Here is a 13,763-nt window from a genome sequence, read left to right as displayed (position 1 = left end):
AATAAAAAATAGGTAGTGCTGAGGGAGCAGGAGTTGCCTCTTACCTGAAAGAGACGTTACAAAAGCAATGGCTCAATTCTCTCCCATTTCCAAGGGACCATGACTGGGGTGGCCCCATGAGCCTTTGGAGTCTCTCTGGGTTCTGAGTTCTGGAGATACAGGTCCAGTCCTTCCCAACCAAGCAAGAAGGCAGCAGGCATCAGGTCAGAACAGCAGGACAGCAGTTCCTCCAGAACAGCAGTCCAGTAGAGTGGCAGTCTTTTTAGCAATACATCAGTCCTTCTTCCTGGCAGAGTATCCACAGGTTCAGAAGTGCACTGAAATGTTTGTGTCCGAGGTCTAGCATTTATGCCCACTTGTGCCTTTGAAGTGGGGAGAAGTTTTTAGAGGCATGCCTTTTGAAGTGTACATGTACCCTGTCTTCATGCCCCTGGCTCAAGTCTAACTAGAGAGGGTATGCATCATTTTGTGTGGAGAAAGGAAATAGCCTATTCAGGTGTAAGTAGGGCTGAGTTGTCCAGCTCCTCCCTCCCTTCCTGCCAGTGATGGCCCATTCAGTCACACCTACATGCCCCAAAGACTGTGGCTGTCTAGGAGCAATCACAAAGCACAACTGTTACCCACACTCAGTCATGCGACACAGAGACAGACTGCAGGCACCAAATGGCTATGGCAAGAATATGTCAACTTTTTAAAAGCACCATTTTCAGAGTTGTAATTTAAAATCCAACTTCACCATAAATTAGGAATTTAAATTGCAATTCCAGAGACACCAAACGCAGCGTTTCCATGTTCCATTTTGAAATTGCACTTATAACACAAAAGCAATTCCAATGTTATCCTACAGGAGAGGTAGGCATTGCAGTAGTGAAAGACTAATTACAGAGTCTTTTACTACCAAGACATTTAAAACTTGAAAGTTTATGCCCAACCTTTTAAATACACTGCATACTGCCTTTGAGGCTGCCAAGGGCCTAATTTAGGGGTAACTTATCTGTATTGAAAAAGAAGGTTTTTGACCTGGCAAAAGGTTTATTTTGCCAGGTCAAAATGGCAGTTTGAAACTGCATGCACACAGGCTGAAATTGCAGGCCAAAGACATGTTTAAAGTGCTAATTAAGTGGGTGGCACAATCAGTGCTGCAGGCCAACTAGTAGCATTTAATTTACAGGTACGGAACACAGGTAGTGGCACTTTGCTAGGATCTAACAAGTAAATTAAATGTGCATATTGGGTATAAGCCAATGCTACCATGTTTTGGGAAAGAAGCACCAGCACTTTAGAACTGGTTAGCAGTGGTTAAATGCAGAGTCCTAAGGCCATCAAAAACAGAAAGTCTGGAGGCAAAAACATAGGGGAAAACCATACCAAAAATGCCAAGCTTAACACGTGTCCCCACAGCTAAACGTGGAGAGAACTACCCAACCCCTTGGGAGTCCTCGTCACTAAGGCGGAGGAACCTGGTGAGACCCTCAACCTTGGCCTGGTCTGTTCCAAAGCAGTGTTCCACCATAAAGTTCATTCCCTGTAGGGAGATGGCCCACCTCCACAGATTGAGATTCTCCCCCCTCATCTGCATTAGCCATCTGTATGTGATCTGTATGAACCCAGAAGTGACTCTGGGGGAATTTGTGATTTGTGCAGTATTCCATCCAGCCGTATTTTTTTTTTGTCACACTAAGTGGGAAGGGTATGCCAAGACGAGGGACCCATGCTCACTTTGCCACTGGATTCAAGCTAGCCTGGCTGATGAGGGGTGATACCCCGAAAGTGGTCCCAAGATGCTTGTTTCTGGTCCAGGGAGGACCTTGCCTGGCAGTTTGGGCCGGACTGTTCCCATGGGGAGCAGGGTCAAGACTGATTTGCATATGGGAGAGGTAGGCCTTGCAGTAGTAAAAAACGAATTAAAAAGGTTTTCACTACCAGGACATGTAAAACTAAAATGTACATGCCCAACTTTTTAATTACATTGCACCCTGTCTTTCGGGCTGTCCAGGGCCTACTTGCGGGATGGTTTGTATGCATGGAAAAGGAAGTTTGGGGGCTGCCAAAAGGTTTATTTTGCTAGGTTGAATGGCAGTTTAAAACTGCACATACGCAGGCTGCAATGGCAGGCATGAGACATGTTAAAAGTGCTAATTAAGTGGGTTGCCTAATCAATGCTGCAGGCCAACTAGTAACATTTAATATACAGGCCCCGGGCTCAGGTAGTGCCACTTTACTTGGGACTTACAAATAAACAAAATATGCCGATTGGGTATTAGCCAATGTTACTATGTTATTAGAGAGGGAGCAGAAGGACTTTAGCACTGGTTAGCAGTGGTAGTGTGAGCAGAGTCCTAATGTGAAAAAAAATGAGTTTAGAAAAACTCAGGGACTGAAGGCTGAAAAGTTAGGGGAATGGCCTGCCAAGGATGTGAGGTCTAACAGTAGATTATGTATTCAGTATATCCATCGTGGAGCTTATAAGTAATACTTTGAGCATACATTTTACATAAAGCTCTGCCTTGAAGCCAGCACTCGTCACTGTTTGCACTGCGGACTCCTCCACAGAAGAGCAGCAGCCTGTGTTTGAGACCCACCACACATTTGGTGCTGCAGAAATAGCTGTCAGTATTAAAATCATCACCATTATGAAACCATTTTTTGAACTTTGCCACTGAAATCATTACCTCATTTTCGGACATTTCCTCAGAGATTCCTTCATAATTTTTAATGATTGAAAATGCTGCTTTTACAGATGACGACTGTGGTGACGGCAGTGACGAACTGGGCTGCTCTCATTCCTGCACTGACAGTCAGTTCCGGTGCGCCAGCGACCGCTGCATACCGAGATACTGGGTTTGTGACGGTGACAACGACTGTGGTGATTACAGTGATGAGGTGCCCCCTAACTGCGACAGAACAGGTACGTCGAACACAATCAAACTTGTGTCCTTTGTAAAATGGTTGCTTCTGTCCGATACAACTTCCTGTTTAGGATATTACGGTTATTACAGACACTCTAGTATGAATACAACAACAGCACACGCTTATATTTAGTTTCAAACTATAGCCCCCTTTTGCACATGTGTTGGTTTATTCCGGGATCCGAAGGATAATCAGGAAACCTGGGTGCCAGCTGGATAATGGCGGCCTTCGAAATGAAGTACAGCTCGCCCTTTCATCAATTCATGACATTAGCTTCTATCATAACGCTTTGCTATCGCCTGGCACACCTGTTACCCATTTTCTCCGTTCATTAATAACCCGTGTGCCCTATAAAAGGGAAAACATCTTGGTGTCGCATGATCCTGTTCAGTAAATGGAACAGAAGGTGAATATGGCTCGAAAAGACTTGAACAAGTGTATTTTAAAGCCAACCTTCTGATTGTATCTAGGCATTCTTACTCTGATGTTCGATCGTAATCAATCATGTCCTTTTGTTTATCCAATCAGTGTCAGACTGTCTCAAGTCAACCCAAAAGCAAGCCATAAACAAGGAACAATTTTTAGCAAATACGTTGCAGTAGCAAAAAGTAATTTATTGTGCGCCCCAGCAAACATGAAACAGTCAATATGCTCATACAAGAGATAGCTTTAGGCTTTTTGATAACCTATGCGTATTACCACTCTAGGGGACTCATGTACAAAGATTCAATTTAAGGAATCATAAATTATGACAAATAACGATTCACAATGTGCGATTCTTTAAATGGAATGCACAAAAAAGAATTTGTTAGAAGCGGTTGCAATTCGCGCATCGGCTTGTAAGGAATCCATTCGTATTTTGAGAGCTGATATATGTATTAATAGGTTGTTTTTCAAAATTCTGATTCGTAGTGGGCGGTAATTAAGGCTAACTCATCAATATATATCAGGTAGGTTGTAAATTGAGACCCACTATGATTGGCTACAATGACAGCCATAGCGGTTTACTCGGGTCAGCAGACCACCATGTCTTTGATTGCTTTTAAATAGGGCATTCTTAAAAAAAAAAAATGCAGTCCATTCTCCTTAAAGCAAACCAGGATACATTTCAAAAAAGAAACATGGCACAAACCTTTTTTTATGAACAGGCAGTGGGAGACCACTGCCTGCTCATAAAAAGTGTTTTTGTGGACATTGACAAAGGGAAAGGGGTGACATATGGGCCCCTTCCCATTTGCAAATTGCTTACCACTTCCTTTGAGGAGGTAGTAAAATGTTATTAGTTTGCGATCAATTTCAATTTCAATTTATTTTATTTTGTTTGATTAATAAAAATCTTACAAAAGTCATTAAAAAATGTCAGTTTGCGATCAGATTTAGGTCGCAACACATTAATACACAGCCCTTATCTTGCCACGTCCAAATACCGAATCTGCATTCATTCTCACACCCAATTAGCAATTCGGTAAGATTCGGTAACATGTTACAGAATCACTGTTTGTGTTTGATAAATATAAAAATTCCAATTTGCGGTCAGAAAGGCTCTTATTTTCTGATTCTGATTCGGAGCCCTATCAACCTCAAAATGTTTTTTTACATGAGGGCCTTGATGCAGCACCGTATCGCTGTGGAAGTGTTTGTGGGATCCACTGGTTTGCCAGGCAAGTTTTCCGTACAAAAAGGGGAATGCTTTCTTCTATCTATTCAAATTCCTGCCAGCAAACTGTTTCTATTGCACCTTTTCCCTTCCATGGATATCAATGCACCAGAGTAACTGATGCAACATAAGTGATATTATGATCACAGATTCTTTGGCAAAATCTGCAGGTTATACAGCAGATGAAAGATTATGCAGCAAACGCGGTAAAACCATAATATGCAGAAAACCCTGCAGCTGCAGAATCGCGTAATCCAGAGGCCCATCTGAGTAACATATGACATCACAGAGTCGAATCTCTTTAGCAACTCAACAGCCTTCTATTTGGTGCTGATGAGTCAGAGACAGGGTAAACCGTTTGGTCGCAGCTCGTGCAGGTAAGAGCGGGGGCGGAGCGTGGGGTGAAATTGACAAACAACAGAATAGGGCAAATAAACTAAATAAAACCACTTACCTAGCGATCGCTAAAATGAAAAGTCAGCGATGTGGCAAACGCTAGGTAAGTGGTTTTATTTATTTCATTTTCCCTATTCCTTTTGTTTGTCACTTGCACCCCACACCCCCGGCCCGCCCCACTGTGCTTACCTGCACGAGCCACGACTGACCGTGGAACCTACATCAAGTACACAGAGCTCTTAGAACTCTATTGCAATTCTGCTTTTCTTGCTGCCTTCGTATGCCCAGAAACCAGGTGTACTAAAGGCACTGCCAAGAGTATCAAATGAGAATCCAGGAGAGTAGTTACTGCCATGGGCGACTCTTAATTGGGACACATGGGCCCTTTCAGCAGCCGCGGCCCGTGGAGGGTGTTCCGTGGGGCGGAAAGGCGGGGTGGGGGAGGGGCAGCGTGAGGGGTACTAAAAGCCGGAATATGGATAATTGGAGGTAAGTAAACAATTAAATAAATAAAACGAATTTCGTAGCGCGACCTGCATCGCAAATTACGATGCTGCGCACGCTACGAAATTCGTTTTATTTATTTAATTGTTTACTTACCTCCAATTATCCATATTCCGGTTTTTAGTACCCCCTACCTGCCCCTCCCCTGCCCCGCCTTTCCGCCTCACGGAACACCCTCCATGGGCCGCGGCTGCCTTTCAGTGGTGGACAAATAATTCCTCTTTTTTGAGAAAATCAATATCTCTTCAGACTGGGCATCATTTGAGCTGACAACGTTATTTCGTTGATGTTTATTCTGATTCTGATTGCCTTTCGCCTGTAATTACACTTACACTTTCACAAGTCGGCTAGAATGGCACCTCTCCTGCCCGCAACCTTATGAGAAAAACAGCAAAAAGGAGACTGTGTTGACGGAGCACATGTTTTATGGAAAGAGGGCACAGTGTCCTTGGCACAAATGTGATTTTCATATTAAAAAAACATGAAAGTTTATTACAGTTCAAGAAAAAAAAAATGACTGTCATCATATCGTGACCATGGGGCATATTATCAAGCCAGGCGATAAAATTATCGCCGCTTTAGCGGCAGAAAACTGCCGCTAAAACAGCGATAATGGGCTTGATAATATGCTCTATGGAATTTCAATTAAAGCTCAGGTTAGATATGAAGGACATCTAACATGGGCTTCAATTGGAATTCCATAGAGCATATTATCAAGCCCATTATCGCCGTTTTAGCTAAAGCGGCGATAATTTTATCACCTGGCTTGATAATATGCCCCCAAGATGGTAGGAACTTTGCAAAACAAAGTCAAGTTTTGACTTTTTCAACAGTGAAAAACACGTTGCACATCTATTACATAGAAAATGTTTTCGAAGGTAAAACTACAGGCCTCACATAACCAGAATAGTACCACAATTCTAGTTCCATATGCTAACAAAGAAAATAATAATCGGGCGCAGTGGTAACATTTTGTGCTTCCAAGAGCTTGATTTTAATATACTCACTTTCATCTTATCTTTTTAGAAAGTGGCACCAAACATTCGGATCCTGTATGTAATCAGTTTATAGGGCCAGATGCGCAGGGAACTGGTCCCAAAATACAGATTGCGATTTGTGACCAGTGTTTTTACGGGCAGTGCACTATTTTGTGAGCTGAACTATATACTAACAGGTCGGATTCAATAATAACGATTCTTAGTGAGTAGCAATTCAACCTACCACATAAATATTAATAATAATGTCGCAAATTGTGACCCAGTATGAATCGTAGTCATCACAGAGATCATTCCTGCTGAGGTCAGCAACACAATGTTTGTGAGTGCTTTTAAATAAAGCAATCCCTGAATTTTTTTAAAATAAAAACAGTTTTCCTTAAAGGAAAACAGGATGCATTATAAAAATGAAAAATTTAATACATATTTTATAAACGTTCGCCCAAAACCAATAAAGGGTTTCTATGACAGAAAGCCTAAGCCTTCTGTAATGGTGATGTTATTTTTATTCAGCTCTCTCCAAGCTAGAAGCAACAAAAATATGGCCAATGGGATTGGCAAGTAAGCATTTAGCTAAGCTAGTACTTAACAAGCTAATCTTCTTTCCAGTTCACAAGACATGGCCAATCTCAGCAACAAAGCTCATGCAAACAGCACACAATGACTATACAATTATCTAAATCCCCCAAAGAACTTTAAACTCCCACTTGCACAAAAAAGAGATCTAATTCAGCTAAGATTAGACTTGATCCACCTAAATGCACATTGGTACATGAGGCGACATAGCGATCAAGACCGAGCCTGCTGACTGTGCAGATCGTCCCCTGAATCACTGGCCTACATACTATGTACATGAATGAAATAACATCAGAAAATACTGGCTCCATCTAGTTTTGATAAACTTAAAAATAAGAACTTGCCAAAAAGCTGTAGAGTGGTGCCTGAAGTTAGAGTCCAATCAACTGTTTGCTTTCTGAAATACATGGCAACTGTGTTACAACTGACATCCCTGGCGTGGTATTTCCCCAAACATTTTGCCTTCCCAACTCTGGTTTGCTAAATTTGATTTTGTTGGCTTTAAGACCTCTTGCCAAAGTACTTGTGCTCTCTCCTTCAAACATGGTAAAATTGGAGTACACATAATTGACACATTTAATTTGCGTATTCGTGAATCATTGCAAAATAATCGCTAATTAGGTGCGTCGTAGATATGCAAATTTGGATTTCCTTTAATTTCTCACAAGCTACAGGACAGATTTACACAAAATATTGGAAAGCGTGATCTGCAAACCAAAAGCTACCTTTCTGCCAAATTCAGTGTGACTCTTTATAGCAGTTCGGGCTGTAGTCATATTGAAATCCCCTATTGGAATTAACATGGGAAACACACTTATCTGCCCCCATTTTTTCTTGCCCACCACTTGACAGATCACCCCGAAATGTTCTAGGCACTCAGTGATTCCTAGATCTACACACACATCTAATCACTTACCTATAGATTCATTCATACATGCTATCAATGATCAATAGAACACTATCAAATATACTTATACACCTATATCGACATTACACACCAGCACACATCCTATTCACTTATGCAGTCATCCTACTCACTTATGCAAACAATGGATCATTCTTACATTTACTCAGCTAGACACTTATACAAACACCACTTCATTTATTCATATAGATAGTAACTCATACTTAGTGTGTTATAAAATCACTGTTACAAGTATACAGTTATCCATACAGTCACTCATACAATCACTGAGTCTTATGTATACTTATTTATATACAACAACTGTCACATACACTGCCTTTTATTTTTCTAGTTTGTTGGACATGTGCCATTGAGAGATATATTTGCTCATCACCACACCCATAAAGATATTCACTCACCCAAACAACTGTTATAACATGTAGTCTTAACCTCATATACCTATTGAATCAACTATTCACACATCTTTGGGCAGTCACACACCCCCCACCGAACCACACACATATTCCCTCTCCCATACAAATACTCAGTTAACTAATCAATAACTAATATAGACTTTCACACAGCTAGTAATCAACTGGTGCAGCAGTTTACACAACAACTGACAAAGTGATACAGATATTCACACAGTTTAGTCACTGTTAGACCTGGCATCTTTGGCGTGGTTACCCCTGACTTTTTGCCTCTACCTCCTGTATTTTTGATGCTATGCTGGATTTCGATTTTGCTGGTTTAGATGCTTTGGGCACTTTGCCACTGCTGATCAGTGTCAAAGTGCAAGTGCTCCCTTGGTAAATTGTTGTATTGATTGGTTATCCATGATTGGTATATTTGTTTCACCTGTTAGCCCCTAGTAAAGTGCACTGCGTGTGCCAGGGCTGGTGATTCAAATGCTACTAGTGGGCTGCAGCACTGATTGTGCCACCCACAGGAGTAGCGCTAAAATGATGTCTTAGGCCTGCTTGCAGTGCCTATGTGCAGTCCAGGACTGCCATGTCGACCTGGCCAGTGCACCCACTGACCAGGCCTTATCCTTCCCTTTCTGTACATGTCAGGCATCCCTATGGTGGCCCTAGGTACCCCCCTGGGCTGGGTGCAGTGTATCTGAAAGGTAGGGCATGTACTGAGGTGTGTACCATGCCCTGGTAGTGAATCACAGCCATTTTCGTTTTTCACTGCTGAGAGGCTATCTTGCCCATAGGATAGAATGGGGAAGGCTGTTTACATGCCTATCTTCCCATAAGGGCAAGATAGAAAATCCAAGTTTGGTATCTCTGTGTTCAGAATTTAATCATACATCTTTTTAGCAAGATGGTTTTTAAATTCACTGTGTGAGAATAGCACTTTTTAGAAAGTAGCTATTCTCCTGTTTAACCTTCCTGTGTGCCTGTGTGCTGGTTGGCTGACTGGTGTCAGGTGATGTGCTAGGTGGCTCCAGGAGCCTGGATGAGTCAGCAGCAGGGTGAATAGGGAGATCTGCTTTAGATGGGTGGGAGGAGTAGTCCCTGGGTCTGAATAGGGCTGCCCCTGACAAACACAAAGCTGGCTCCACCCCCTGCTGGCCAGGCTGAGGACTCTGCCTCTGCTGGCACAAAGAAGGCTCCACCTCCTGCTGAGCGTCTAACGACCCTGCCCCTCACTCTGAAAGGAACCAGGTGCTCCAGAGCAGAGCACACCCAGGAACCGGTTTGAGCAGGGGAATCCCCCCACTGGAACAAAGAGAGACAAAGACTTGGAGGGGTATAAGAAGAGGACCCCAGACACCTAAAACTTTAGATCACTCTGGAACTAAGAAGAAACCTCTGCCAAGGAGAAAGCTGGAAGAAACTGAAGAGGAGAAGACTGCCTGCTTGCTGTTTTGCTTTGCTGCCAAGGAGAGGGGAAGGACTTTGCTGTGTCCCCTTCTTTTGATTCTGATCTCCAAGGGCCTGAGAAGAGCTGGCTCCCTGTTAAGAAGTCCCAGGAACAAAAGGACTTCACCACCAGCTCCCCTGGAACTCTGCTGAGAGAGTTCTGACCTGCCTTGGAGTGCTTGCCCAGTCTTGGGGCTTCAGGAGGTCGTTTTGCTGTGTTGAGGGAGCTGGGAAGCAGAAGCGTGAACAAGAGTGACTGGTACCCAGCGCATCATCCGATTGCGTGTCGCAAGACGAGAGTGCGTGGAAAATTTCATCGCGGCACCATCGCAACACGCAGGGTCTCCGCATCGCCGAGTGCGTCGAGCATCGTCCCGAAGCGTGAAGCTTCCTGCCATTGCGAGGGTTGTCGCAGAACCAGTTTGCGGGCCGCACCACTGCCGGTGCGTGAAAAGTCTCCAATCGCTGCGTGCGTCGACGCAGAGTCCCGTTCCGTGGCGCATCGAGTGTTGCGGCGCCGGAAGGCAACGCTGCGCCACGCATCGCACCACATCGAAGAGTGTCGCATCGAACCTGTGCGTGAAGCTTCCCCCTAAGAAACCTACGCAACGAAAGCCAAAGGTATCGCATCCTCCCCCTACAGATCGGAGCCGGCGCATCCACCTCTGCTGCGTGAAGCAGGGCTGCTGCAAAGCCTCCCCAGGATCTCAGGAGCATCGCATCGCCTTTGCCATCTTCCTTGTTATAGCTTTTGGGAACCTTATCGCAACTACAGGTACTGTTGGGCACGAAAGTGTCGCATTTTGTGCATTGAGAGTCGCATTGTGCAGGACACTGACTTTGACATCCTGGAGTACTTTCTGCAAACTCTTGAACTATCCTTAAAGTAACCTTTTTGAATTATATGTTGGTTTGTCTGTAATATTTGGTCTTGTGAAGTTTTTAGTAAAGATACATTATTTTTCTAAAACTGGTGTGGAGTAAATCTGTGGTGTTTTCACTGTGTTACTGTGAGTGTTGGTACAAATACTTTACACATTGCCTTTGATAGCCTAGACTGCTCAGGCCAAGCTACCTAGAGGGTGAGCAGGGGTTATCTTAACAGTGTATCCCCCTTTCCCTGACTAGAAGCAAGGGTCCCTACTTGGACAGTGGTACCTACCCTGCCAACTAGAGACCCCCAGATCTAACATTGGTGGTCAGCGGTGAGGATTGAACTTGTATTTGTACTTGACCCACAGTAATTGGTGTACATCACTAGGAGTGCAGACCAATAGACAACCACATACTATATTTTTTATTCTATTTTTGAGTAACTCTTCAAGAGCATCATGTCTCAAGTGGCAACAAGTGAGAGGGCAGAATTGGAGTTTTCCATTGCAGATCTGTATTCGTACAAGGCTGAGGAGCTCAGGCAAATCTGCAAAGACCTTGGTTGCCCTGTGAAAAGCGGAGCCAGAAAGGATGTGCTACAAAGAGTCTTGAAGGCCTGGTGGGAGGCCCAAGAGGAAAGTGATGCAAATGAAGAGGATGGTTTTGTTCCCCAAGATCTGCCTGTGGGCAGACCAGTCTCAAGGGCGGGCAGCTCCCATTCCAGTAGGGGGCTCACTCCAGAGGAGTTGGAGGAGAATCAAAGGGTGAGAAACCATGAATTGGAAATTATGAAAATGAAGATGAAGCAATCAGAAGTAGACAAGGCGGCGGAGGAGAGCAAGAATGCCCGTGCCTTGGAGGAGAAGAAATTGCTTCTGGCTCATGAAGTGAGCATGAGAGAACTGGACATCAAGGCCAAGCAGGTGGAGTCCGGTTCAAATGGTGGCAGCGCACAGCCAGTGCAGGGGGGTAAAGTATATATCCCCAAAGATTTAGTACAGAATTACAATAGGAGTGAAGATATCTATGCCTGGTTTACATCGTATGAGATAGCATTAAGAATGAATGGTGTGCCTGAACAGCATTGGGGGGCGGGCCTGTGGAAACATTTTGAGGCTTCTGGGAGGAGTGCTCTAGAGCCCTTAGAATTAGCAGGTGCCATGACCTATCCCAATATGAAGGAGGCCCTATGTCTCAGGTATGGACTTACTCCAGAGCAGTATAGACTGCAGTTTAGAAATTCCAAGAAGAAAGAGTCTGAGACTTGGATGGAGTGTGTGAATCTGTACTCGCGGGCACTGGAAGGTTGGATGAAGGGCAGCAAGGTAACTGATTATAAGGGGTTGTTACATTTAATTAGTTGGGAGCACTTGAGTAGTCTATGTGTTCCAGAGCTGCGCCAGCATCTTTTAGATAGCAAGTTGACGGACCCCATTGAGCTTGCTAAGGAGGCGGACCGCTGGACCAGTACCAGGGTCCACAGAGGAATTGTGGGTACCGTTGCCAAAGGTGGGCAGGGTCCCCAGCAGAAGAGTGGGGGGGACAAGGGTAACCAAAAGGAGTTCTCGCAAGGGCCCCAAAATAGTTCCCAGGGTAACCAGTCCCAGCCCCCCAAGTCCAAACCCAAACCAACCTGGCCCCCTAAGGGCAGGTCGGATAACAAGGGTCCCATTAAGTGTTATCACTGTCAGGAATTGGGTCACAAGTCTCCTGTGTGTCCCCAGAAATCCCAGGCACCCACTGGTGCTCCAACACCGGGTATAGCTAGTGTAGCTTTTGGGGGGGATTTAATTTCTAGTGATTTGGAGGGTTTAGCAGTTATGTCCCTTGTCTCTTTAGGAGACACAGAGATGGTCCAGGAAACCCCTGTCCCTGATAACACTAAGAAGTACAGGCAGTGGGTGACCATCAATGGGAGGAGGGTGGAGGCTCTCAGGGACACTGGAGCCAGTGTGACTACGGTCAGGTGTCAGTGGGTCCCTGAGGAGCTGATCATTCCAGACGTACTTCACCCAGTAGTGTCAGCTGACAACTCTGTGCGCCTTTGCAAGGTAGCACATGTTCCCTTTGAGTGGGGGGGGGTCTCAGGTCCTCTCAAAGTTGTTGTGAGTCCATCCATGCCAGTAGACTGTCTGCTAGGTAATGACCTGGAGAGTTCCCCGTGGAAGGAGGTGGAACGCCAGGCTCATTTGGAGATGTTGAGTTTGCCTGAGTGGGTCTGTGTGACCACTCGGTCCATGGCAGCCAGACAGGGTTGTGAAGCAGACCTGGAGCCTGAAACAGTGGCCCAGGTCCCTGCCAGAAAGAGGAAGGGCAGGGGGCGTGGTGCGTCCACCCCCGCTGTTCCCACGGTCCAGGAAGGAGCAGAACCTACGGGGGATGCCCTGGAGCCTACAGGGGAACAGGTCGCTGAGCTGGGAGACATACCTGAGCTGACCCATTGGCAGCAAGAGGGTGGTCCCTCCAGAGAGGAGTTCTGCCGTGCGCAGAAGACATGCCCTACTCTTGAAGGTCTGCGGCACCAGGCTGCAGACCAGGCAGCAGGTGCTGATCCGAAGAACTTTTTTCTCTACTGGGAGAATGACTTGTTGTACAGTGAGCCTAGGTTTGCTGAGCCGAGTGGATCACGTACCCTGGTGGTACCCGCAGGGTTCAGAGACTTCCTACTGGGTCTGGCTCACGACGTGCCGCTTGCAGGACATCTCGGGCAGGACAAGACCCGACAAAGGCTTGCCACCCACTTTTACTGGCCCGGGATGAAGACGGACGTCGCTTCCTTTTGTAAATCATGCCAGACTTGCCAGGCAAGTGGCAAGGCTGGAGGAAAATGCAAAGGCCCTCTCCAGCCTTTTCCGGTAGTGAGCACCCCTTTCGAGCGGGTGGGAATAGATATTGTGGGGCCACTGGACCCCAGGACCGCCTTAGGCAACAGGTTCATCCTGGTCCTGGTGGATCATGCCACCCGGTACCCGGAGGCTATCCCTCTCAGGACAACCACAGCCCCAGTGGTGGGCCGTGCGTTGATGGGGATCTTTTCCCGTGTGGGTTTCCCCAAAGAGGTGGTATCTGACCGGGGT

The 13,763-nt window shown here is 45.4% G+C and overlaps 1 protein-coding gene across 1 annotated transcript in view; it reads left to right on the top strand.

The window, feature by feature from the left end:
* The window catches only part of LRP1B (LDL receptor related protein 1B), a 3,634,433-nt gene that overhangs the window by 1,729,806 nt on the left and 1,890,864 nt on the right, over positions 1 to 13,763 (top strand). Inside the window, exon 20 of the mRNA XM_085647014.1 lies at positions 2,741 to 2,908. Coding sequence (XP_085503140.1) covers positions 2,741 to 2,908 — 168 coding nt within the window. The remainder of the gene's footprint in view (positions 1 to 2,740; positions 2,909 to 13,763) is intronic.

Source organism: Triturus cristatus, chromosome 3_2, assembly GCF_964204655.1.
Source record: "Triturus cristatus chromosome 3_2, aTriCri1.1, whole genome shotgun sequence".
NCBI classification, from domain to species: Eukaryota; Metazoa; Chordata; class Amphibia; order Caudata; family Salamandridae; genus Triturus; species Triturus cristatus.
The sequence above is the reverse complement of the archived record's forward strand: the minus strand, read 5'-3'. Positions and strand labels throughout refer to the sequence as shown.